The 26,561-nt window shown below is 43.3% G+C and overlaps 2 protein-coding genes across 5 annotated transcripts in view; both read left to right on the top strand.

Annotated features, from left to right (window-relative positions):
- The window catches only part of LOC115139378 (uridine-cytidine kinase-like 1), a 28,456-nt gene extending 22,457 nt beyond the window's left edge, over positions 1-5,999 (top strand). For both annotated transcript variants that reach the window (XM_029676674.2, XM_029676675.2), the window contains exons 15-16: positions 1,993-2,149; positions 3,765-5,999. In XM_029676674.2, the coding sequence (XP_029532534.2) occupies positions 1,993-2,149; positions 3,765-3,826 (219 nt within the window). In that variant the 3' untranslated portion in view covers positions 3,827-5,999. The remainder of the gene's footprint in view (positions 1-1,992; positions 2,150-3,764) is intronic.
- A 142-nt stretch (positions 6,000-6,141) lies between these two features.
- The window catches only part of LOC115139377 (protein Mpv17), a 31,971-nt gene continuing 11,551 nt past the window's right edge, over positions 6,142-26,561 (top strand). The window contains exons 1-4 of one of the 3 annotated variants that reach the window (XM_029676671.2): positions 6,142-6,226; positions 6,939-7,024; positions 19,553-19,668; positions 24,450-24,542. In XM_029676671.2, coding sequence (XP_029532531.1) covers positions 6,952-7,024; positions 19,553-19,668; positions 24,450-24,542 — 282 coding nt within the window. In that variant the 5' untranslated portion in view covers positions 6,142-6,226; positions 6,939-6,951. Of the gene's footprint in view, positions 6,227-6,938; positions 7,025-7,511; positions 8,129-19,552; positions 19,669-24,449; positions 24,543-26,561 lie in introns of those variants that run through there. The other 2 variants (XM_029676672.2, XM_029676673.2) reach the window with 2 other exon arrangements.

Raw genomic sequence — 26,561 nt, 5'->3', positions numbered from 1 at the left:
TTCTAGTAGAAGTCTAATATTCTCATGTTTGTCTTCTCCACCACACACCTATGTTGATGAGACGTTCGGGCTTGGGGGGTTTATCTATGGTTCTGCATCCAGATAATGTTGTTTACCCCTGAGACATGGCTGAATACGACAGATGGCAGAGTTGTCCTTGTTGGTTGTTGAGATGGCAGAGTTGTCCTTGTTGGTGGTTGAGATGGCAGAGTTGTCCTTGTTGGTGGTTGAGATGGCAGAGTTGTCCTTGTTGGTTGTTGAGATGGCAGAGTTGTCCTTGTTGGTTGTTGAGATGGCAGAGTTGTCCTTGTTGGTTGTTGAGATGGCAGAGTTGTCCTTGTTGGTTGTTGAGATGGCAGAGTTGTCCTTGTTGGTTGTTGAGATGGCAGAGTTGTCCTTGTTGGTGGTTGAGATGGCAGAGTTGTCCTTGTTGGTGGTTGAGATGGCAGAGTTGTCCTTGTTGGTGGTTGAGATGGCAGAGTTGTCCTTGTTGGTGGTTGAGATGGCAGAGTTGTCCTTGTTGGTTGTTGAGATGGCAGAGTTGTCCTTGTTGGTGGTTGAGATGGCAGAGTTGTCCTTGTTGGTTGTTGAGATGGCAGAGTTGTCCTTGTTGGTTGTTGAGATGGCAGAGTTGTCCTTGTTGGTGGTTGAGATGGCAGAGTTGTCCTTGTTGGTGGTTGAGATGGCAGAGTTGTCCTTGTTGGTTGTTGAGATGGCAGAGTTGTCCTTGTTGGTTGTTGAGATGGCAGAGTTGTCCTTGTTGGTTGTTGAGATGGCAGAGTTGTCCTTGTTGGTGGTTGAGATGGCAGAGTTGTCCTTGTTGGTGGTTGAGATGGCAGAGTTGTCCTTGTTGGTGGTTGAGATGGCAGAGTTGTCCTTGTTGGTGGTTGAGATGGCAGAGTTGTCCTTGTTGGTTGTTGAGATGGCAGAGTTGTCCTTGTTGGTGGTTGAGATGGCAGAGTTGTCCTTGTTGGTGGTTGAGATGGCAGAGTTGTCCTTGTTGGTGGTTGAGATGGCAGAGTTGTCCTTGTTGGTGGTTGAGATGGCAGAGTTGTCCTTGTTGGTGGTTGAGATGGCAGGGCAGCAGCTCTGCTAGTGGAGACTGGACGGCTACAGCAGCAGGAGATTAAGGAGAGATCGGGATGCTTGTTTGCCGTCATAAAACACAGTTTGAGTCCAGCGAGTTTGAGGTCCTTTTTCCTCATTGTGATAAGACTAGAGGTCTAAATGTACAGGTCCTGTGCTTTTAGCCTTCGCCCCTTGTGAAATGTAAACATCTGGGGAGAATTATCGCCATCCACTATGGCGGCCAAAGTCAGTGGTTTTTGTTTGTCCTCCAAAAGCAAACTTTACTGCCTCCATGACTATCTCTTTTTAAAACTAGAGTCCTTAGTTACTGCATACATTTTTGGGCTTATAAAGTAGTTATACATACCCATTGATTCTTGAAGAATTTAACTTCTATAAATGCCTCATGAGTTTAGTTCAACTGTCGTACCCCATCATAACCCAAAATATATAAGCCTGTTTTACACCAATGTTTGTAAACGATGTAAACGTAAACAAACACTGTATAGCCTCACAACATGGTTAAAACTACAATTTATATCATGGCTGGTCAGTCTTCGCATCCGTAGCTCAGTCTCTGGATTTGAATGGTTACATTTCTCCAGGTCCATCCCTCCACTTCTTACCAAAACAGAGGTTGGGGTGACCACTTTGTTAATGTTTCGAATAAGGATTGTAGCTTTAAAAAGATTGTCACGGGGGTGTGTGTATGTGATGAGTGCAGAAGACCTATCAGACTAAGGAGTCCCTTTTGACAGGTAGCAGTGGGAATGGGAAGAGCTTGAGATCCCAACCGGTCTGGAAGTGGCTGCCTCGCTCTCCTTACATATTGTGCTACTGTCACAGAAACTCCCCACTAACCACCACTCTTTCTTCAATCGTGATTGAAGGCCACCATTTGCGTATGTCTGTCACCTTTTGTAGGACCATGATGTCCAGGAGGATAAAATCTTCCTGTTGTCTCTACTGATGGCTGAGATGGGCGTCCACTCTGTGGCCTACGCCTTCCCTAAGGTCCGCATTATCACCACCGCCGTCGATAAGAAGGTCAACAACGAGTTTCACATCATCCCTGGCATTGGTGGGTGCTTCTGCTATCTATCGGTCTGTCTCGCTCTCTCACACACATTGTTCTCAGTCACTCTCACTTAATGTGGGTTTCCCTTCAAAGCGGTGTCCTAATGCAGATCTAGTGAGTCTGCGGTTTGTGGTGTGAATGATCATTAGTGATATGACCGTCACAAGTTCAAAACGTCCAGGTTGTCAGATTGTGCCTTCGCAAAGTATTCAGACCCCTTGACTTTTTCCACATTTTGTTAGGTTACAGCCTAATTCTAAAATGTATTATAGTTTTTTCCCACTTCAATATACACACAATACCCTATAATGACGAAACAAAAAATGTTTAGAAGTTTTTGCTAATTTATAAAAAATAAACTGCTCGCATTTACATAAGTATTCAGACCCTTTACTCAGTACTTTGTTGAAGCACCTTTGACAGTGATTGCAGCCTTAAGTCTTCTTGGGTATGACTCTGTAATCTTGGCACTTATGTATTTGGGGAGTTTCTCACATTCTTCTCTGCAGATCCTCTCTGTCAAGTTGGATGGGGAGCATTGCTGCAGCATGTTTTCATCAAGGCTCTCTCTGTACGTTGCTCCATTCATCTTTCCCTCAATCCTGACCAGTCTCCCAGGCCCTGCCACTGAAAAACATCCCCACACCATGATGCTGCCACAACCCTTCACCGTAGGGATGGTGCCAGGTTTCCTCCAGTCGTGATGCTTGGCATTAAGGCCAATGAGTTCAACCTTGGCTTCATCAGACCAGAGAATCTTTGGGTGCCTTTTGCAAACTCCAAGCGGGCTGTCATGTGCCTTTTACTGAGGAGTGTCTTTTGTCTGGCCACTCTACCATAAAAGCCTGATTTGTGGAGTGCTGCAGAGATGGTTGTCCTGGAAGGTTCGATCTCCACAGAGGAACTCTAGAGCTCTGTCAGAGTGACCATCAGGTTCTTGTTCACCTCCTTGACCAAGGCCCTTCTCCCCCGATTGCTGCCGGGCGGCCAGCTTTAGGAAGAGTCTTGGTGGTTCCAAACTTCTTCCATTTTAAGAATGATGGAGAGTGACCATTGGATTCTTGGTCACCTCCCTGAGAGTCTTGGTGGTTACAAACTTATTCCAGGCCACTGGGGGATCTTCAATTCTGCAGAAATGTTTTGGCCCCCTTCCCGAGATCTGTGCCTCAACACAATCCCGTCTCAGAGCTCTACGGACAATTCCTTCGACCTCATGGTTTGATTTTTGCTCTGACATGCACTGTCAACTGTGGGACCTTATATAGACAGGTGTGTAACATAACAGTGGAAAAAGTAAAGAGGTCCGAATAGTTTCCGAATGCACTGTAGCTGCTGCCACAGCCACTCAGACCCAAGTGGATGGGCTTTGTTATGAATCACCCCAGACTGACGGCTTTTTTTATCATAAGTTGATAGCGAACACATTCTCATTTACAGCAACAACCTGGGGAATAGTTACAGGGGAGAGGGGGGGGGTGAATGAGCCAGTTGATAGCTGGGGTAACCCATATGTTCCATCAGCACTGCCACTGATCACACAATTCTCACTGACGCTAGTCCAACTCATGTATTCACAATGACAATATGACTGACGGCTCTCTCTTCTCCTCTCTTCCAGGTAATTTCGGGGACCGTTACTTTGGGACGGACACTCCCTCGGACTGGACCGAGAGTGATTAAAGGATGGACTGCTGAGGGGGAAGTAGGGGGGGATATCACACAAGCACTTAGCCATGCCAGCCAACCACTGATCAGCTCCTAAGAGCTAAAGATTCCCCCTCAGTCAGCGCCCCTCTGCTGCTTATCATTTCATGATGTCCTGGGCACTGCCCCTGTGCCAACTCTACCCTCTCTGATCAGGGTGAAAGGTCATAAGGCTACCTACCCTCCTGAGGAGGAAATGTGATATTAGCCTAGCTTTGCTAGCGATGCCCATTAGCCCATACATATCTATCTATCCACTGATAAAAAAATACTTGATTTGTGATTTTGCTTGTTTGATTTTTGTTGACTCAGCAGGACCTGTAAAGTTGGAGAAAGAATCAAGAGAAATAAAAAGCCTCTTTTGGGTTGAAGGATGACCATTTTCAAGTCCTTTTGATGTTTTCCTGTTGAGTTGACCCATATAAATAGTTAAGATGACAAATCACACCACAGTATGAAATCAGGGAAGATGAGAGTAGGACAGTCTGTGGCTGTTAGTGCCAGATCTCAGCTGTGCTTGAATAACGTGTGAATATAATGGTGATGACCAATGTTATGCACAGGGAGACTTTGTATTATAACTGAGAGGAGCAAGTTACAGACTGAGGGTACAATGGACCAGGTAGGTAGTGAAAATATAAGGTCGTATAGCTCATGGGTAGCTTTAAGCTCAACATAGCCTTAGTATTACTTAATATACATCTATGGACATTATGGACTGTCCTCTCTGGAGATTGTGTGCTGTTGCCTTAGCTGTGACAAAAGTCTCGTGCAAAAAAAGTAGTTTTTTTTATGGTTTAAGATGATTGGCTTTTTTTTAACATTATTTAGTACTTGAGGCTGTTTTTATTATAAGGATTTTATTTGGTTTCCTCTCACTTATATATTATAGGTTGGTTGATGCAGAAAATTATTTTTTTAAACTTTGCAGACATTTCTCTGGGTAATAAATAAAATGTTATCGCATGCTTCATAAACAACAGGTGTAGACTAACAGCTTACTTACGGGCCCTTCCCAACAATGAAGAGAAAAAAATAATAGAAAAGTAATAATAAGTACACAATGAGTAACGATAACTTGGCTATGTACACAGGGTACCAGTACCGAGTCGAAGTGCAGGGGTACGAGGCAATTGAGGTAGATATGTACATATAACTAGGAATAAAGTGACTAGGCAACAAGATAGATAATAAATGTGATGAATCAAAGTTGTTGCAAAAATGGTCAATGCAGATAGTCAGTTTAATTATTTTGTTAACGATTTGAACTACTTAGCACTATCTATACTTGAATATTTTTCCTGTGTAAATTATTTCCTTGTGTATTTAATGTTTTCTCATTTAAATTGATACCCCTGATTAGTTCACAAAGGCCGTACAATGTATGTTGTAGTATAATTAAGAACTTACAACAGGAGAGGTGGCTCTGACTGTAAAACTACTCAAATGAAACCATCATGGATCATCTGTATCTTGTTTTAATAGGCTGACCAGCTTGACCATGTACATATTTTGTTTTCTGGCCTTCATAGTTACAGGATTGCAAGACAGAACCTTGAGGATTCCGTGGCTTTGAGTGTTTAAATATAGTGTCTTAAAAAAAGAGGATACCCAAGATATCCTCAGGCATTTTTTTGCCAAAACTATGCATATGCATATTGTTAGCTAAGAGACATTTGGTAAGCATAGTGTTACATATTTGTCCAGTTGTGTGTGTGTGTATATAATAAAAACATCTATCTATTTCCCTTAGGGAGAGTGTTTGTCTTTGCTGGTTCTCCATGTGTCAAATAAGGCTTCTCTATAGGGCATCAGCTTTAGCTATATTCGTTACCTCACCTGCATTTCTGTTTTGTATAGCTTGAACTGTCCATGGGTGTCTGCTTACTACTGTATATCTGCTTGTGTGGTTGACACAGCTTGGTTACATGTATATGCTCAACAATGTTCCATGAATCTAGATTTTTTTTGTGTTCCTTTTGTTGATTAGACATTTTTTTTAAAGCATGATGTAAGGACAATGCTTGATTGGGCTTTTTTGTTGGTGTGTGTGTTCCCTTATCAAAAAGGAATCTTCGCACACAAATCACTGCAATATTTCATGCTATCATTTCATGTCCAAGAAACAAATAAAATAATGCGAACTGAATGTTTTAGTTTTGTGTTACCCTGTTCATGTTCAACTGTCCTGAGAGAGAACTGAGTGCTTGGAAAATAGAAATCAAGGACAGAAGTTCATCGTCACTGTTGGTTACTTGTCATAGGGTTAGCCTTGCACCACCAGAGGGTGACATAATCCATCTGATGCTGTTGTGGAAGTGACGTCGGTTAGAGTAGTCTGTGTTGTGTGCCTCAGTTGGAGCTGTATTAAGGAAGGCATGTAACAATTGTGTTCTATCTCTTCGCTTTGTAACACTTTCATTGTCTAGTTGTACCGTTTTTATTATGTAGAAATGACCGACTTGACTGTAATGTTAGAGCTGCATGACAAGTTTCTTATTGGTGGCAGAGTAACGTCGGTGGCAGAACTCCAGAGAGTAGCTAAGTCGGCTAACGTTAGCTAATGAGGTTACAAGGCTAGGATTAGGATGCTTTACGTTTGGTTGACTAGGAAACAGGGCTATGTTGAATAAATAATATGTTCACTATCAGGGTTACATTAAGTACGGCAAGTATGACTGCTGTAGCAGTAACTAGTTACAGTGTAGTAAAGTTGTCCAAATCCAATTTTGCTGACTCCCCCGTGATCAGGTAATGTGGAGAACGTTATGTGCGGCAGCACGCGTCAGACATTCCATTGCATAAGCAGCAGAGTAGGCTAGCCTACGTTTCCCATATGGCCGCAGTTACTTCGTCTGTGTAAAGAAACGTTTGGTTGTCTACTTCGTGATATCAAGAAACTGTACAGATATCACCCAACCATTAGCTGTTTTCAAAAGTCAGAATATTGTCATAATGAAAATAGTCATGTCTCATATATCTAAAGTTCTATATTGAACTACCAATGTCCACACACAATCAGTTGATGGCAAGGCATATGGGTTATGACTGGTTATAAGCGGTTCTGACTAGATCGTCTGTGTTCCAGCATAGAGCGGAGAATGGCGGGACTGTGGAGATCCTACCAGGCTCTTATGACCAGGAATCCATGGACTGTCCAGATAATCACAGCCGGTATGAAAACACCCACAACACTAGGTTACATTACAGTGACTACACTGTGTCCACTGTCCACCTCTACAGCAAAGCCTCCGCCATAATTTCCACCAATGATAGTCAATTTCCCCCAAAATGTTGTCTTAGGCTTTCACCTGATTTCAGCTGCTTCAACTTTTTCAGCTCTGATATCAAATCCATCTCACAGACTGTGTCTGTCCAAATGTTTACAAATGCAATCCCCCTATTCCATGGTTTATGGATGAGAGCTCGGGTCTGAATGGGGTTGTTGGATGAGAGCTCGTGGTCTGAATGGGGTTGTTCAATTTGTGCTGTACCCTAAAATGGAGCCCTGTCTGTATTCTGTAAATATTTGACATGTTTCCTGTTGATTCTGTGACAGTGTAGATTGGTTGCAAACATAGGAAGCACTGTGACTACTAATCAGAGGATCCAAGCCAATATGACTTCATCAATATTTTGATTAGGTTTTATTTTTATATAGGTGTGGAAATTGCCTTGAAGACAGGTAAATCATAATGTTCTCCTTCTATATAGTTTTATTATGTCCTCTTGTAGAATATAAGTGTTTTTCCTCCTATAATGCTGAAGTGTCTCATTAACCAACATTTACATGCCCACACTGTCTTTTTTACTGTTAACACAAGATGGCAGTGAAGAACAGTCTTTTCACTACCATCACTAGCCTATACTGTAGGTCCTTGAGATGATGCGTATGTCAGGATTAGGTGCCAGCCTTGTTTTGATAGCCAATTAAATCTAATCAATATTTGTTCAGATATTTCACCCTGATTTGATAGGAATATGTGGCTGACTCGCTCCTCTATAACTTGTACTTCAGTGGTAACCCAAGTCTATATTGTCACTGTCAGTGTAAAAAGGCTTTGATATTTCCCTAATTTGTTACCTTGGTGTTTCTCCTCTCGGAGGCAAAGCTGTGTCTGTGTGACCGATAACGATTCAGAGTGGAAACGTCAACAACATCCCTATTTATACAACCACGCGACAATGTGCTGCCACGGCTACATGAGACTGCCTGCCATATCAACCTTTATGGGATGATGAAAACTGGACGCTGTTATGAGTGTTTTGTTTTCCACAGTAAGTAGGCCTAACTCCTTTTTTCCAAATCTGATCTCATGCCTCAACACTTGTCTTTTTACTAGGAGGAACAATTGGCTAATTAGGGAAGGGCCACACCCCTGCCTTAGTCATTACCTCACTGATTGCATAAGGAGTGCCAGTGTCAAACTGCCCAGAAGCCTGGCAGTGGCAAAGCGGTCCTCTCTCTTTGCCATTATTAACAAAGGTGTGCTATGAGATTACAATTTAATTGATTATTGATATTCTTCTGGAATGTGTCCACGTAGATTTGAAGGAGATACCCGGTACAGGGAAGACTGGTTGTAATAAGAATGCATTAGTGCCCTTCCTAGGCAGCTGGGTTAAGGGGTTGCAGGCAGAGTGAGCATTTTATGTAATTAAGATGTCTGACTTGAAGAGTGACTCATCATCTTAGTTTTCACTGGAGAGAGAGAAGGGAGAAAGTATACTGTTTTACATTTAGCTACTGTAGCTGTGTGGAAATGCTGTTTGTATCTACTGTAGTGCACTGGAGACCTTCAGAAGAGCGAGAGAGGACACCTGATAAAGCGAGATAACGAGTGTGTGTGTTCTCCCCACTGAGGGGACCACCAGACCTCACAGACAAATGAAGATCTGCTCTAAAAAGGCAGAGACACAGCAGACAAATCCAAACTTTTCTGACCTCTTGTTTAGCTTAGCTCTAGGTCTGCTTACCTATAGCCTGTATGATACATGGAATTCAGTACCTGACATCAGTCTGTCAGTCAATGAATGAATTGATCAATGGATGAATGATTGAACAACGAACAAAATGAATGAGGAAAAAGGGAGATCTCAGGACACCAGTGAGCTACAGTAGCAGTAGCTGAATCCCAAAGTTAAGTTGTGAGTGTGGATCCTGAGAGGCACTCCTACCTGGAGGGGATGGGTCAGGCTGGGTTGACTTCATCAGTTAAATGCATCTGAGGGCTCAGTGGGTCCACTCCCTCCCCAGTGGAACAACCACCAGGCCCCGGGGGGAACGCCTGCCAACTCTCCCCCAGATCACTTCACTTAGCCTGGGCCACGTCAATCACCATCAGCCCCATTAGCCTCTATAGGCTCTGGCTCTCCCTCAAGGACGGGCCCCTAGAGCCGCAGCCAGCCTGCCAAGCTAGCTAGTGCTGACATCAGCACTCTCAATAAAGGAGGGGAGAGAAAGCTCGTTGGCACCTCTTGACTAGCTACGGGACCATGTCTCAGTGGGCATCAGATGGTGGCTACCAGCTAGATAGATATGGTATTAAAGTTGGGAGGAAAGATGTTTTTGTTGCACCTGTCCTGTGGTTTTATCACTGAACACTCACAAAGGACCTTACAAAAGAGAAATGGTAGCTGTAAGAGGGTAGTGTCTGGCTGTGTTTAAGGATGAGCTCATGTAGTGTTGATAAGCCTCGGGTTTCTCAAGGGTTTATGGCTGCTCTGTTCTGTTCTTAAAGGACCAGTTATTACAATAAAGGTTTACAATGAAGGACACACTCCAGTCAAGGTGTGTGTGTGTGTGCACGCGTGTTATGTTAAGGTCGAGTTGTAGATGCTCCAGTAAAAGCACATAAAAGGTTCCACCCTCTTCCCAACTGCCTTATTAGTTATTCCATGACATTTTAAGAAAAACAGATCATACAAAGAGGGCTTCTCTGCCTACATTATTATTAAGGCCCAATGTCCTTTTTAAAACATGATATTTGACTGTGGGGGTAGAGGCAGGTCTGAGCTGACTTCAGGTGAAAGTTCCCTGCTCAGTGTGTCAAACATGAGTACCACAACACCTCATCCTCTTGCTGATGCAGCTGGAGGTTTGTAGACTGGGGCTCCACCATGGCCTGATTCCAAACCAATCTAGCCACATTTCACTACCTCCTCCCTGCAGATCTGAGAGCATAGGGTCCACTCAGTTTTCTCCATGGTTTGATGGGGTGAGTGTGTCCCCTGTCCATCAATGTCCCCCTCAGTGTCACACCCTGATCTGTTTCACCTGTCTTTGTGCTCGTCTCCACCCCCCTCCAAGTGTCGCCCATCTTCCTCATTATCCCCTGTGTATTTATACCTGTGTTTTCTGTTTGTTGACAGCTTGTCTTGTCAGGTCTTACCAGCGTGTTTTCCCGTCTCCCTGCTTTCTCAAGTTCTGTTTCCCTGGTTCTGACCATTCTGCCTGTCCTGACTCCGAGCCTGCCGTTCTGTACCTGCCTGACTCTGACCCGTCTACAGACCTCTGCCTTTCCTGAGCCTCCCTGCTGTTCTGTACCTTATTGACTCTGCCCTGAATTATGGACCTCTACCTGCCTTTGACCTGTCTTTTGCCTGCCCCCTGTTTGGGTCAATAAACATCTGTGACTCTAGCTGTCTGCATCTGGGTCTTATCCTGAGTTATGATACTCAGGTTGTGTTCCTCCATCTCTCTGTCCTTCCATTCATTTCCTCCAAGAGAGGTGAAGGTCATCTGACCCAGGCCCTGTGTGTGTATGTGTGTGCGTGCTCTAGTGTTTGTGTGTCGTTTGAGGAGTGGCCTGAGGGGCCAGTCAAGCTCACATTGCCCAGAACAAACTGTTTTTAAACCTAGTCATTTTCTCTGCTCACTCCTTAGTCCCCGCCGCACCACGCAGCATCATCATTTCACAACGGCCAAGCTAAAAACAGAAGCACACTAAATCTGGAGCTCTGCCGTCAGTGGCTGGATGGGCTGTCTGTGTCAGCCATGATTCTCACACCTCACCGAGTCATGCATCTCAACGCCTAGCCTGGTCATCCTGCATCTTAAACAGGATGCTGTTCTGGATTTTAGAGGTGTAAGCTATGGCCCAGGCAGCGCTCCCTAGAAACAGACTGGAGGTGTGGGCACTGGGCAGTGGTCTAATACGCTCCCATCTCTCCCTCTCTGTAGGGGAGGGGATTCTCCCTCTCCATGGTGTCTCATCACCCCTTTCTCCTGTTATCTTTCTGTCCCATTGTCCACAGTCAGGGCTGCTCATCTCTATTCCTCCTGATAAGTAGCATACACACCACACACAAACAGACCACACACACATACACATACATACTGTTTACTCCTTTATCTAGCAGGCCTAGTGTCTGCCAAAAGTTGTTTACAAGAATCCACAATTTCCTCTGTTATGAACCTCCATGAAACCCGCTCTCTCGCCACATGTGTTGTATCTGTATGACTCTGTTCATTAACTGCTCGGTGAGAGCTGGCATTTGTCTGACTCTTCAGATCTGCCAGTGAGAGAGTGTCACAAAGAGGAATGTTTTGAGCCTGAAATTGGCTTGTGCCCATATCTAACGAGATACTGGCGATTTTTGCTTACGCAGAGAGAACAAATTTGTGTTGCTTTGTCTCTTGTCGTGATGTCAACAAAGGCTAGAAAACATTGGTCTGTGCCTGTATTGTTTGTTGTGCAGAGTATTGATGGAAATGTTTTTCCTCTCAGACGTTTTCTAGTCAGAGACATGGTGGAGAGGAGTCATCTTTTTCGCAACTCTTTAGTTAGGACCCCCCCCCCACGCAAAGAAACCATACTTTTAGGCTGATATGTAGTCAATAGGTTTGTTTTTATCATCAACCAATCTCGTTCAGTCATATTCATCAATGCATCTCCTAAATCAAATGTTTGCATCCTCTGCTGTAGATTTCCCATATGAGCAGATCTCCGTAGAGACACGCGAGGCCATTGTTTGTTTAAGCATGTATAAATAATGCATGTGTATGTTTGTTCCCCCCTCCTTCCTTCCTGCGTGGGGGCGAGGGGATCGATGCCCCCAAGCCCAGCCAGACTCTGGACAGCGGAAGGGAATGGGACCCGTGACATTTCCAACAGATTGGAGGAGACGGCTCTGTCTTCTTGATTGGCACTCCCTGTGTGTGTTGACAGGAGGTCTCGCGGTCACGTGCGATTCCATGCCAGCGTAGGTCCAAAATATTTTTGGTATCAGATTGTTCAGGCAATTCTCGTTTAAAAACTTCATTGGGCGGAAGGATGTTTGACATGCTTTTTACATTTGTATCGCAAACCATGGTTTAGAATATCATGATGGAAGTGGCCATTTTAGGCCCTTTTAGACCTATACATGCCTCCTATGATCTGTGAACCGTACATGATACAGGCAACAGCTTCGTGTCATTATAGTCCTTATTGTGTGCTTTCAAATATGGACAATGTCAAGATTCTGAAATACAATTTTTCACATTCATTTGTTCAACATTCAGAATATTATGAATGTATCGAAAGCTTATTTTTACTCTTCAAACACGTCAAATTTCCAGAATGCCCTCTCTGGTACTTTTAATGATATGACCCATTTATACATAGAAGTTGACATTATAGGTCAGTCAGTGGTAGTCACTAATGTTTCTGAAGGAGCCACTTTGTCAAACAAAATCACTGGGCGAGCCACCATAACAATCGGAGAATGGGGGTTGGGGGGGTCAGAAAGTCAAATTGATTCATAGGCCTACTACATGATCTCAAATGGATTCATGCATGATATTTAAGATACTATTAACATGGACTATCGAGCTATTTGAATCTCTGATTCTCTATTTTATGTCACTTGGGGGTTATCAGCAACAAATATGTAAAAAATCATTTGATGCATTTTTTAATCTGACCTTATTGCCATTTATCGCAATAAAAGTTATAGTACAAAGATATGTAAGATCAGGTAATGGCATATTTCAGTCTGAAGAAGGTATGCTTTGGAGTGATTCAAATGCATCAAAGGGATTGGAAGTTCAGGAAAACAGGGATAATGATGATCAAACAATCTTTGTGTATAGTATATTGTTCCAAACAAAATGTCTTAAAATGAACACAATCAAAAAAGATACTTTTGAGATATTGACCACAACTTCAAATTGACCACAACTAAGCCCAAAAAGAGATTGTATTTGAGGTGTTTTATTTATTTGTGGGAATACTTGGGAACAGACTCTTAATATAATTTTTTTTGTTGCTGAATTTCTGTTAATTTCCAGTACTTTTTTAAACCCAAAACCAAAATTTGCTCATCGGGCCACCTGTTGCCAACCGCTACCATAAGGATTATAATGTATCTGTATCATGTACGGTTCACGGATCATAGGGTCTTACAGGAGGTATGTATAGGTTTAGGGGGGGCCTAAAATGGCCACTTTCATCATGATTTTCTCAAAAATGGTTTGTGATACAAATGTAAAAAGTGTCAAACATCCTTCCTCCTATGTAAGAACTGCCTGAACAATCTGAGATACCCCAAAATAATTTTCTTTAAGCACCGTACACACACACACGCAGGACACTATCATGTCCCACTGAGGCCTATCTAGCAATGGCATACGTTTCCATCAGTCACTGAGGCCAGTGTCCATTGACTCCTCTCTTTCTCTCTCTTTTTCACTCTCATTGATAAAATGACACCGTACAAGCCCCCCTAGTGCAGAAGTATTTACAGAGCAAGGAGCTTCTGACCTATCCTGTGTGACCGGGGCAGACACACTTCAGTGCGTCAGTAATCCCTATGTGTGGCAGTAAGGCCCTCCAAAGACAATGACCTACAGGACCAGTGTGTTTTAGGATGACTCATTCAGTCAGAGCTTTGTTGATGAGGCCAGAGGACAAAAGTTAACTTTTTAAGTGTTTTGTTTTATTGCATGTAACTCTAAATCAGGATAATGTGCCGTGGCTAAATCACCTCAATGGATTTGGAGATAAAAAAACATTAAATTGTGTAATTATACATTTTTAAGATGCACATCTCTTTGGTTGTGAAGGTGTAGGAAAATTGTCTTTATTGGATTTCAGTGCATGTATAAAATAAATGTATATTAATGGCTATATTTGTTAAATTGGCTTAGTGCCTCTATCTAATGATATTAGCCTATTAGATGTGGTCTCATCTTGTTGACATATCATTGTGACCGCAAGACACTTGTTCACATGAATCTACACATTGTCACACATGTACTACAAAAATGTACTACAATCCAAATTACACTTGCCCATCTTCTGAAAACATCAGAAACCCTACCTCTTCAAAGATTATCTTAAACACCCTTCAGGGCAAGTACAACTAATTGTCGGACTAGCAGATTATAGATTTAAGTGGTCCTAATCAGGCAAAAATCACAATATCAAACAATTAGGCTACTCTGATCAGAATTGGATCAAACTGTTCTCCGGATGTGATGTATTGCCCAATGTCCTCCCAATCTCTGCAGAGCGCACCGCAGTATAATTATTATATGCCTGCATTGACAGGCAGGAGTGGTCTTTCAATCATGAAGTCGCGAGATACGTTTTTGAGATCAAAGCAAGCTGCGTGTTCGGATTGTTGATATTCATTGCTAGTTAGTGAGTTATTTGCCCAGTTATAGCATGAATTGTGAATAATGTTGCGTGAGAAAGTTAGAGGCATAAATATCAAACCACCTCAAAAAATGCTGACCTCCCCTGTTATTATAATGGTGAGAGGTTAGCATGTTTTGGGGGTATGATGTTTGTGCGTCTGTAACTTTCTCACTCATCATTATTCACGATTCATTCAGGATTATCCATAATCATGGTAGCATCCACATGAATGTAGAAGTGTTTAGAAACATATTCTATTCTTATTTACAATAAAAGTAACTCCAAAATGACACAATACATGATTTACTATGAATTTGTATAGGGCACAAAATAATCTGAAACAAAACCTAAACAAACAGCAAATGCATCCAACAGGTTTGTAGAGTCACAAACTTGATGTACAGTAGTCATTGCATGCTAGGAATATGGGACCAAATACTAAACTTTTGACTACTTCAATACACATGTAAGTGAATTTGTCCCAATACTTTTGGTCCCCTAAAATGAGGAGACTATGTATAAAATGTGCTGTAATTTCTAAGGAGTTTACCCGATATGGATGAAAATACCCTCAAATGAAAGTAGACAGCCTGAATTTTAATCTCATAGTCATGGTATCCTTTCAGATCCAACGTGCTGGAGTACAGAGCCAAAACAACCAAAAATGTGGCACTGGCTCAATACTTTTGGCACTCACTGTATATTTTGACTGTTTTATACAGTAGCCTATCAGTGCAGTATTTGACTTTGTGGGGGGTTAAGTGCCTTGCTCAAGGCCACAACGGCAGGAGATATAATACTTGGGATCAGAGACCAGCAGTCTTCCGTTGTCAGTACCAGTGATAATAAGTCATTCTTTGCATGATACAATACAATTTTACGTCATTGTTTTGGCCCATGGTGTTACAGATTATTTAATTTTGGGGGGGAAGAGCGACTTGAGCTTGTACTTTGGACAAGTAGAAAAGATCAGTCCTGCTTGTCTGATATACAAGTGGCTAAAAAAGTTTTGTCAATCCCTTGCCTTTTATGAACTAACACTCGCACTTGACAATTTTGTTTCCCACTGACATTGCTGATATCTACTTTATTGAGGAAAAATGTTCTTACTATTACTGATATGTGGTTGTCCCACCTAGCTATCTTAAAGGGAAGGTTGCACAATATATTTCTACAAATCTAACAACGTAGATTGATGATATTCCCTCTAAAAATTATTTTTGCAAAAATGTATCCCCCCTTAAAATTTCACTTCTGTTTTCACAATTTGAATGACATTTATCAAAAACTCATATACCAACAATACATTGCGGGTTTGGCGCAAGAGAAGAACTGGTGGTGGTGGGAGTGCACTGTTTACCGGCATGCGTGTTTGGTCGAAATGTGAGTAGCTAGATGGGAAGGAAGTCCTACCGCTTTCTGGGCAGACTGGGTCAGGGGAGCTTCAGTCATATGCGGACCTCACTTATACAATTACAACGGTGACCAACAGTGGAAGCGTGGGTTCAACATGAAGCTGAAAAATCGGTTCTTTGGCCACAATCAATATAGGCTCCAATTCCACTGATGCCGCCGGTGTTACTTACAGCACCACGGCTGGCGGCTTCGGTGATGGATGTGAATCGGATAAGCAGGTACTAAAGTTCCCAAAGAGTTGTCATGTTATGTCGCTAGTAGATTATAAAGCACGAAGATAGCCAGCTATCTAAGTGCACCGGGCCATGCAAAATGAACTGGCCCAGTCACACGGATCTAGCATGGTGTTTGAGGATGGAATAAGCTTGCCCAATATTGTACTAAAGGAGGCTAATGTTACTCCTTAGTCCAATGACCTTACATGTTCTGTTTAAAGGCTGAATTGGGTCTGGAAGCCAAAATAGCCAAATACTCCATCTAAATGTGGTAAGGTTCTAGAAACAAAAATCCAACTACATTCATATCACATCAAAATAATTTCCCAAATGCGAAATACGTACTGTAGACTGTTTTAACCTGTTTTAACACAGTTGCAACCGATAGCATTTTCCAGTGACGACACGTTTGTGGCGTCAGTCTTCCGTTTACACACAGATGTTCGGAGACAGATAGCTAATTAGCACAGGTAGTCCACTCTGTCTTCTGTCTGTTTTCTGTAAACAAGCTCTGTAACTTGGAAATATGGTTGTGTGGGAACCCTAACCATATAAAGGTGTGATAGAATTTAATCTTTTGTTTTTTGAAAATTATTTCTTGCCGATATGAAAGATTTCATTTTATTTATTTTTTATTTTATTTAACCTTTATTTAAATATGAAAGTCAGTTAAGAACAAATTTGTATTTACAATGACGGCCTACCAAAAGGCATATGGCCTCCTGCATGGAGGGGGATTAAAAATGTTAAATAAATAAATAATAAATATAGGGCAAAACACACATCACGGCAAGAGACAACACATAACGCTATATAAAGAGAGACCTAAGACAACAACATTGCAAGGCAGCAACACATGACAACACAGCATGGTAGCAACACAACATAACAACAACATGGTAACAACACAACATGGTAGCAGCACAAAACATAGTACAAACATTATTGGGCACAGACAACAGTGCAAAGGGCAAGAAGGTAAAGACAACAGTACATCACACAAAGGAGCCAAAACTGTCAGTAAGAGTGTCCATGATTGAGTCTTTGAATTAAGAGATTGAGATAAAACTATCCAGTTTGAGTGTTTGTTGCAGCTCGTTCCAGTCGCTATCTGCAGTGAACTGAAAGAGTAGCGACCCAGGGATGTGTGTGCTTTTGAGGACCTTTAACAGAATGTGACTGGGCAGAATGGCTGTTGTATGTGAAGGATGAGGGCTGCAGTAGATATCTCAGATAGAGGGGAGTGTACAGAGATGAGCAGTTTAAAGAGGAGTATAGAGTGCAGTGATGTGTCCTATAAGGAGCATTGGTGGCAAATCTGATGGCCGAATGGTAAAGAACATCAAGCTACTCAAGAGCACCCTTACCTGCCGATGTATAAATTATATCTCCGTAATCTAGTTTGGGTAGGATGGTCATCTAAATCAGGGTTAGTTTGGCAGCTTGGGTGAAAGAGGAATGATTACGATAGAGACCAAGTCTCGATTTAACTTTAGCCTGCAGCTTTGATGTGTGGTACACTGTGCTGACATGTACCATCTAGCCATACTCCCAAGTACTTGTATGAGGTGACTACCTCAAGCTCTAAACCCTCAGAGGTAGTAATCTCTAAACCCTCAGAGGTTTTGGAGGTGTTCAAAACAAGGTTACGGGCAGAGAAAGCTTGTTGGACACTAAGAAAGCTTTGTTGTAGAGCATTTAACACAAAATCCAGGCAGAGGCCAGCTGAGTATAAGACTGTATCATCTGCATATAAATGGATGAGAGAGCTTCCTACCGCCTGAGCTATGTTGTTGATGTAAATTGAGAAGAGCGTGGAGCCTATCTTGGTGACAGGCAGTGCTGAAACAGCTAAGATACGGTACAGAAAGAGATGCATGTTATTGTTCAGTCACGGCTCTCAACAAACAGTAGTTACGGTCTTGTCCCATCGCTGCAACTCCCCTATGGACTCAGGAGAGGCAAAGGTCGAGAGCCATGCGTCCTCCGAAACACAACCCTGCTTCTTGACACACTGCTCACTTAACCCGGAAACCAGCCGCACCAATGTGTCAGAGGAAACACCATCCAGCTGGCAACTGAAGTCAGCTTGCAGGCTCCCGGGTCCTCCACAAGGAGTCGCTAGAGTGCAATGGGACAAGGATATCCCAGCCGGCCTGCCCCTAACCCGCACAACGCTGGGCCAATTATGCGCCGCCTCATGGGTCTCCTGAGCACGGCCGGCTGTGAAACAGCCTGGGATCGAGCCCGGGTCTGTGGTGATGCCACAAGCACTGCGATGCAGTGCCTTAGACCACTGCATCACTTGAGAGGCCTCGTCCAATTACTTTTATGTGTAATGTAATGGATCTAAGAGTCATGATCAATGGCTGGGAATAAGCTAGCTAGCAAGCAACAACTCCATCAACAGAATACTGCACGTTTTGTGGAAATTAATGGTGAAATGCCAATCGGATTAATGTCATTGTTTATTTCAAGGTATGTCTATATTTTTGCTGAATTGCCTGATCTTCATTGGCCGTTATAACTTGCAGGATATCATGGTAGCCAATGTTTGTGTTAGCCATTTACCTGGATTTACTGCTGCTAGCTAATAGTAGCACTCAGGTAAGCATGTGGCTAGCTGTACCTACTATTGGCCAACAACAGAGTTTTAGCCAGTTTGGTTATAGACTTTCAGTGTCTACTGTGAGGGTAAAGGTTTATCTTGATTTTGTGTAACAGTAAACAAATGCTGATGTGCTGAACTCATAATAAGTGATGTGTTTCAAGGCGGTTAGTGGTTAGCTAGTAGGGGTAACGTAATCCATCAAGGTTGTGAAAGGGACTATGCTAAAAGCCTGCATGCTAAATGGTAAAAATGGGTGGTAAAAATGTTGTTTTTTGCTGATACAGAATAAAGAAGAGCGTAGGCGAAATAACTAAAATGTAAATGTAACAATCTTTGTAAGGAGTGGACATGTGTAGAGTAGGACAAATGCCCAGTCAACAATTCCTCTGCACCAGTGTAACTACAGTATATTTAGGTCTCAAAACCATAGAGATTTTTTATAGTACACTCGTTAAAACAATTATAACAGTAGTGGTGTATGTGGTGAGTCAATGTTGATTCTTTTTAGGTACATTATGTTTGATAATCATCAGCTGTGACGTCTGATGTTATCAGTAAAGCAGAGAGGCAGGGGGCTTGTCTTTGAACCATGTGAAGGTCTGTAGGTATACAGGGTATTAATTGTTAATGGGGGCTGATGTCTTTGAATGGGCTTCTACTGCTTTTTCTGTTGTTGGCACCATCACAGGTTGGCATGTGTCTGTCTAAGCACGTGTCCCCTGGCTGCTGGCACAGAGCGGCAGATGACCACATCCCAATGATCTTCTCTGTTACTCACTCTCGCTCACTTCCTCTCACCTCCCTCCCTTTTTTCTCTCCCCTCTCTCTCCTACAGGCACGCTGGTGGGGGTGGGTGATGTCATCTCCCAGCAGGTGCTTGAGAGGCGGGGTCTGGCCAATCACAACGTGACACGGACGGCCAAGATGATGAGCATCGGATTCTTCTTCGTCGTGAGTCCTCCTCTTCCTCACTCTTCTTCTCTTTTAACTCACTGTCTAACCTCAAAGGACTGGTTAGTTCTAGTGTATCAGTCTTGACTTCACTTTTACTACACACATGCATATTGGGTTGTTCTCACACACACACACACACACACACACACACACACACACACACACGGGAGAGGAGGTTTGTTTGTGGTCATGTTAAATGGAGAGGATCATTGTGCTGTCACAAACACTCCAATGGCCAGCTGTTATATGGGAACAGATCTGTGACTGTGCGTCAATAGCAGCCACCACAAGTAGGTATGAGTAGGTCTCTGAAGGAGTGAGAGAACAGCTGGGAAGCGTGGGCTCAAATCAAATCACATTTGCTTTGTCACATGTTTCTTAAACAACAGGTGTAGACTAACAGTGAAATGCTTACTTAATTAAGGACCCTTCCCAGCAATGCAGAGAGAAAGAAAATAGAGAAATAATAGAAAAGTAATTACACGTAATAATAAATACACAATGAGTAATGATGTCTTGGCTATACATTGCATTCACAAATATTCAGGCCGCTTGACTTTTTCCACATGTTGTTAGGTTACAGCCTTATTCTAAAATGAATTACATTGTCCGTCCGTCATCAATCTATACACAATACAAAGCAAAAACAGGTTTTTAGATATTTTTGCTAATTCATTCAAAATAAAAAACCTAAATATCACATTTACATAAATATTCAGACCCTTTTACTCAGTACTTTGTTGAAGCACCTTTGGCAGCGATTACAGCCTTGAGTTTTCTTTGGTATGATGCTACAAGCTTGGCACACCAGTATTTGGGGAGTTTCTCCCATTCTTCTCTGCAGATCCTCTCAAGCTCTGTCAGGTTGGATGGGTAGCGTTGCTGCACAGCTATTTTCACATCTCGCCAGAGATGTTCGATCGGGTTCAAGTCCGGCCACTCAAAGACATTCAGAGACTTGACCCGAAGTCACTCCTGCGTTGTCTTGGCTGTGTGCTTAGGGTCGTTGTCCTGTTGGAAGGTGAACTTTCGCCCCAGTCTGAGGTCTTGAGCGCTCTTTCCCTCGATCCTGACTAGTCTCCCAGTCCCTGCCGCTGAAAAACATCCCAACAGCATGATGCTGCCACCACCATGCTTCACCGTACGGATGATGCCAGGTTACCTCCAGAAGTGACGCTTGACATTCAGGCCATAGAGTTCAATCTTGATTTCATAAGACCAGAGAATCATGTTTCTAATGGTCTGAGTCCTTTAGGTGCCTTTTGGAAAACTCCAAGTGGGCTGTCATGTGCCTTTTACTGAGGAGTGGCTTCCGTCTGGCCACTCTACCATAAAGGCCTGATTGGAGTGCTGCAGAGATGGTTATTCTTCTGGAGGGTTCTCCTATCTCCACAGAGGAACTCTAGAGCTCTGTCAGCGTGACCATCGGGTTCTTGGTCACCTCCCTGACAAGGCCCTTCTCCCTCGATTACTCAGTTTGGCCGGGTGACCAGGTCTAGGAAGAGTCTTGGTGGTTCCAAACTTATTCCAGGCCACTGTGTTCTTGGGGAGCTTCAATGCTGCAGAAATGTTTTGGTACTCTTCCCCAGATCTGTGCCTCAACACAATCCTGTCTCTGAGCTCTACGGACAATTCCTTCGACCTCATGGCATGTTTTTTACTCTGACATGCACTGTCAACTGTGGGACCATATATAGACAGGTGTGTGCCTTTACAATCAATTGAATTTACCACCGGTGGACTCCGATCAAGTTATAGAAACATCTCTAGGATGAATGGAAACAGGATGCACCTGAGCTCAATTTTGAGTCTCCCAAGGGTCTGAATACTTATGTAAATAAGGTATTTTCTAGCTCCTGTGTGGTTCAGTAGGTAGAGCATGTCACTTGAAACGCCAGGGTTGTGGGTTCAATACCTACGGGGTACAAGTACAAATTACATGAAAAAATAAAACATAAAATAAATAACAATAAAAAACAAATAAGGTGTTTTAGCTTTGTCATTATGGGGTATTGTGTATAGATTGATGAGGAAAATGTTTTATTTAAAACATTTTAGAATAAGGCTGTAACCTAACAAAATGTGGAAAAAGTCAAGTGTCTGAATACTTCCCGAATGCACTGTACCAGTACTGAGTCAATGTGTAGGGGTACAAGGTAATTGAAGTAGATATGTACATATAACTAGAAATAAAGACTTGGTAACAAGATAGATAATAAGCAGTAGCAGCGTATGTGATGAGTCTCAAAAAAAGTTTGTGCTAAAACGGTCAATGCAGATAACCAAATTGCCTCCCGGACTAACTATTTAACTAGCTATTTAATAGTCTTATGGCTCGGGGGTAGAATCTGTTCAGCGTCCTGTTGGTTCCAGACTTGGGGCATTGGTACCGCTTGTGTGACTGGAGTCTTTGACCATTTTTAGGGCCTTCCTCTGACATCACCTAGTATAGAGGTCCTGATGGCAGGGAGCTTGGCCCCAGTGACGTACTGGGCCGTTCGCACTACCCTCTGTAGCACCTTGCAATCGGATGCCGAGCAGTTGCCATACAAAGCGGTGATGCAGCCAGTCAAGATGCTCTCAATGGTTCAGATGTAGAACTTTTTGAGGATCTGAGGACCCTTGCCATCTTCACGACTGTGTTGATGTGTGTGGACCATTTATAGATTCTTAGACTTGAAACTCTCGACCCGCTCCACTACAGCCCGTCAATGTGAATGGGGGCATGTTCGGCCCTCCATTTCTTGTAGTCCACAATCAACTCCATTATCTTACCGACGTTGACGGAGAGGTTGTTGTCTCAGACCTTCTTCCTATAGGCGGTCTCATCGTCGTCTGTGATCAGGCCTCCCACCGTTGTGTCGTTAGCAAACTAAATTATGGTGTTGGAGTCATGCATAGCCGCAGTCGTGGGCGAGCAGGAAGTACAGGAGGACAATAAGCACACACCCCTGAGTGGCCATTTTGTTGATGGTCAGCTTGGTGGATGTGTTGTTGCCTACCCTTACGACCTGGGGGTGGCCCATCAGGAAGTCCAGCCTCCAGTTGCAGAGGGAGGTGATTAATCCCAGGGACCTTAGCTTAGTGATGAGCTTGGAGGGCACTATGGTGTTGAACGCTGTCAATAAACAGCATTCTCACATAGGTGTTCCTTTTGTCCAGGTGGGAGAAGGCTGTGTGGAGTGCAATAGAAATTGCGTCATCTGTGGATCTGTTGGGGCGGTATGCAAATTAGAGTGGGTCCAGGGTGTCTGGGATGATAGTGTTGATGTGAGCCATGACCAGCCTTTCAAAGCATTTCATGGCTACAGATGTGAGTGCTACGGGGTGATAGTCATTTAATTTACCTTGGCTACAGGTTACCTTGGCGTTTTTGGGACTATGGTGGCACAGGGACTATGGTGGTCTGCTTGAAATGTAAGTATTACAGACTGGGTCACGGAGAGGGTGAAAATGTCAGTGAAGACACTTGCCTGCAGCTTTGTGAATGTTAACCTGCTTAAAGGTATTACTCATGTCGGCTACGGAGATCGTTATCACAGTCGTATGGAACAGCTGGTGCTCTTATGCATGGTTCAATGTTGCTTGCCTCAAAGCGAGCATAGAAGGCATTTAGCTCTTCTGGTTAGCTTGGGTCCCTGGGAAGCTCCCTGATATTTTTCCCTTTGTAATCTGTGATAGTTTGCAAGCCCTGCCACATCCGACAAGCGTCAGATCCGTCGTAGTTGGATTTGATCTTAGTCCTGTATTGATGCTTTGCCTGTTTGATGCCTCGTGGGAGGTCATAGCGGTATTTCTTATAAGCATCCAGATTAGTGTCCTGCTCCTTGAAAGCGGCAGCTCTAGCCTTTAGCTCAGTGCGGCCGTTGCCTGTAATCCATGGTTTATGGTTGGGGTATGTGCTAAGCTGTCATCAAGGAAAAGGGTGGCTACTTTGAAGAATCTCATATAAAATATATTTTGTTTTGTTTAACACTTTTTTGGTTATTACATGATTCCATATGTGTTATTTCATAGTTTTGATGTCTTCACGGTTATTCTACAATGTAGAAAATAGTAAAAATAAAGAAAAAACCCTTGAATGAGTTGGTGTTCTAAAACTTTTGACTGGTAGTGTAGATATTACCTCGACTAACCGGTGCCCCCACATATTGACTCTACCGGTACTACCTGTATATAGCTTCGCTACCGTTATTTTACTGCTTCTCTTTAATTATTTATTATTTTTATTTTTTATTTTTTTCTTAACACTTATTTTTCTAAAAACTGCATTGTTGGTTAAGGGCTTGTAAGTAAGCATTTCACTGTAAGGTCTTCACCTGTTGTATTCTGCACATGTGACAAATACAATTTGATTTAATTTGATTTGACCCAAGGACCACCCAAGGCCAGGCCACAGCACCAAGGTTCCTAGACACGCCACACACAGATGTTCCCTCTCAAACACTCCTTCTCACAGACTCGGTGACATGACTGACATGACAGAAAGCTGAGAAACTCTATTATTGTGCCTCACCACTGTGTGTGTGTGTGTGTGTGTGTGTGTGTGTGTGTGTGTGTGTGTGTGTGTGTGTGTGTGTGTGTGTGTGTGTGTGTGTGTGTGTGTCTTTTTGACTTCAATTTGAATTGACACCAACCCTGTTGTTGTCTAACATATTTGTTTCCGGAATGTTCTGAAAGCATAATAATTTTTCATGATTGATTCCTGCTGTTATGCCATCAGTCTTTTCATGATGAATCTGTGTGAAGTATCCTGATTGTTCTTTTTTCAACCCCAGGGCCCTGCAATAGGTAGCTGGTACAAGGTTCTGGACAAGCTGGTCACTGGGGGGACTAAAAGTGCTGCCATGAAGAAAATGCTTGTTGATCAGGTGAGGGGCATCTGGGTGGCTGCAATTAAGTAAAAAGACAGCCAGTTTACATGAATAGATCATTTAACATGGTTTATATTGCTTTAGGTAAGTTCTCTGTCCTCTAATGGGCTGGTTATTAACCCTTGTATATGACTCCTCTACTCACAAATCTTACTTTCATTTTATTTTTTTTATTTTTTTGTTATTTTACCAGGTAAGTTGACTGAGAACACATTCTCATTTGCAGCAAAGACCTGGGGAATAGTTACAGGGGAGAGGAGGGGGAGGAATGAGCCAATTGTAAACTGGGGATTATTAGGTGACCGTGATGGTTTGATGGCCAGATTGGGAATTTAGCCAGGACACTGGGGTTAACACCCCTACTCTTACGATAAGTGCCATGGGATCTTTTAATGACCGCAGAGAGTCAGGACACCCGTTTAACGTCCCATCCGAAAGACGGCACCCTACACAGGGCAGTGTCACTCTCAATCACTGCCCTGGGGAATTGGGATATTTTTTAGACCAGAGGAAAGAGTGCCTCCTACTGGCCCTCCAACACCACTTCCAGCAGCATCTGGTCTCTCATCCAGGGACTGACCAGAACCAACCCTGCTTAGCTTCAGAAGCAAGCCAGCAGTGGTATGCAGGGTGGTATGCTGCTGGCTACATCAACAAACATTCCAAATATGAATGGACCCCAGGTTAAGGCACCATCAAAAATGCCTGTCACTGTGGTGCCAGCCAGAGCTGAGTGAATAGGTGTGACATGCATCAGAGGAATCTATTTCTGCCTGTTCCCCTAAAGGTTGAAGCCCCCTTCAGCGTCTGTCAACCAATCCCTGCATTGACAGACGGGGGAACAAACGCCTGCTTGCATAATACGCAGCTAACATGATTTGGGATCTGTGAATGCACAGGATTAGAGAGGACAATGAGAGGCGAGCACCGCACGGCCCTCTCCTGGAGGAGGGATTAGTGTACACTCTGAAGGATGCACACTCTCCACGCTCTCCTTTCACTGCACAGCTATTTTCACACACGAAACAGCGATTCCAGGGCAAATTTGTGATCTTAAAGACCCCCACCGCTCCCCCCAAAAATATGTCCTGTCACTATACAGTTAGTGGCCAGTTTGTTAGGTACACCCATCCAGTACCGGGTCAGACCCCCCTTTGTCTCCAGAACAGCCTGACTTCTTTGGGGCACGGATTCTACAAGGTGTGGCATTCAAACATTGCTCAATTAGTATCAAGGGACCTAACGTGTGCCAGGAAAACATTCCTCACACTATTACACCACCGCCACCAGCCTGCTACCATTAACACCAGGCAGGATGGGACCATGGATTAATGCCGCTTACACCAATTCCTGACTCCATCAGCATGACGGAACAGGAACCGGAATTCGTCGGACCAGGTGATGTTTTTCCACTCCTCAATTGTTAGGAGTGGGACCCGGTGTGGTCATCTGCTGCACTAGCCCATCCGTGACAAGGACCGACGAGTTGTGCATTCCGAGATGCCATTCTACGCACCACTGTTGTACTGCTCCATTATTTGCCTGTTTGTGGACCGCCTGTTAGCTTGCAAGTTTCCTGCCATTCTCCTTTAACCTCTCTCATCAACAACCTGGGGATTTAATGTTGGTGGTTCTTGTCTAGATGAAGTTCATTATTTGCCGTAAGTCAGGCGATGACATTATGGTAAGCTTTACAGGGGGAGTCGTAACCACAGTGATGCATCTCCATTTATCACGGTCACTGATCGGTAAAGCTGGATGGTGTTAAGAAACAGGGTCTTCCCTGACTTAGATGATTTACTCAGTGATCTGAAAGAAAGGTATAAATAGTACAGTTGGTAAGGGAAGCCCCTGTCTGTATAAAGCTCATTAGGAACTGGCTGGTTGACAGCCGTGGTATATCAGACTGTATAACACGGGTATCACCAAACTTTTATTTTTACTGCTATAATTACATTGGTAACCAGTTTATAATAGCAATAAGGCACCTCGGGGGTTTGTGGTATATGGCCAATA

The sequence above is a fragment of the Oncorhynchus nerka genome, linkage group LG13 (assembly GCF_034236695.1).
Source record: "Oncorhynchus nerka isolate Pitt River linkage group LG13, Oner_Uvic_2.0, whole genome shotgun sequence".
Lineage (NCBI taxonomy): Eukaryota > Metazoa > Chordata > Actinopteri > Salmoniformes > Salmonidae > Oncorhynchus > Oncorhynchus nerka.
Note: the sequence above shows the minus strand (reverse complement) of the source record. Positions and strands in the feature narration are given on the sequence as shown.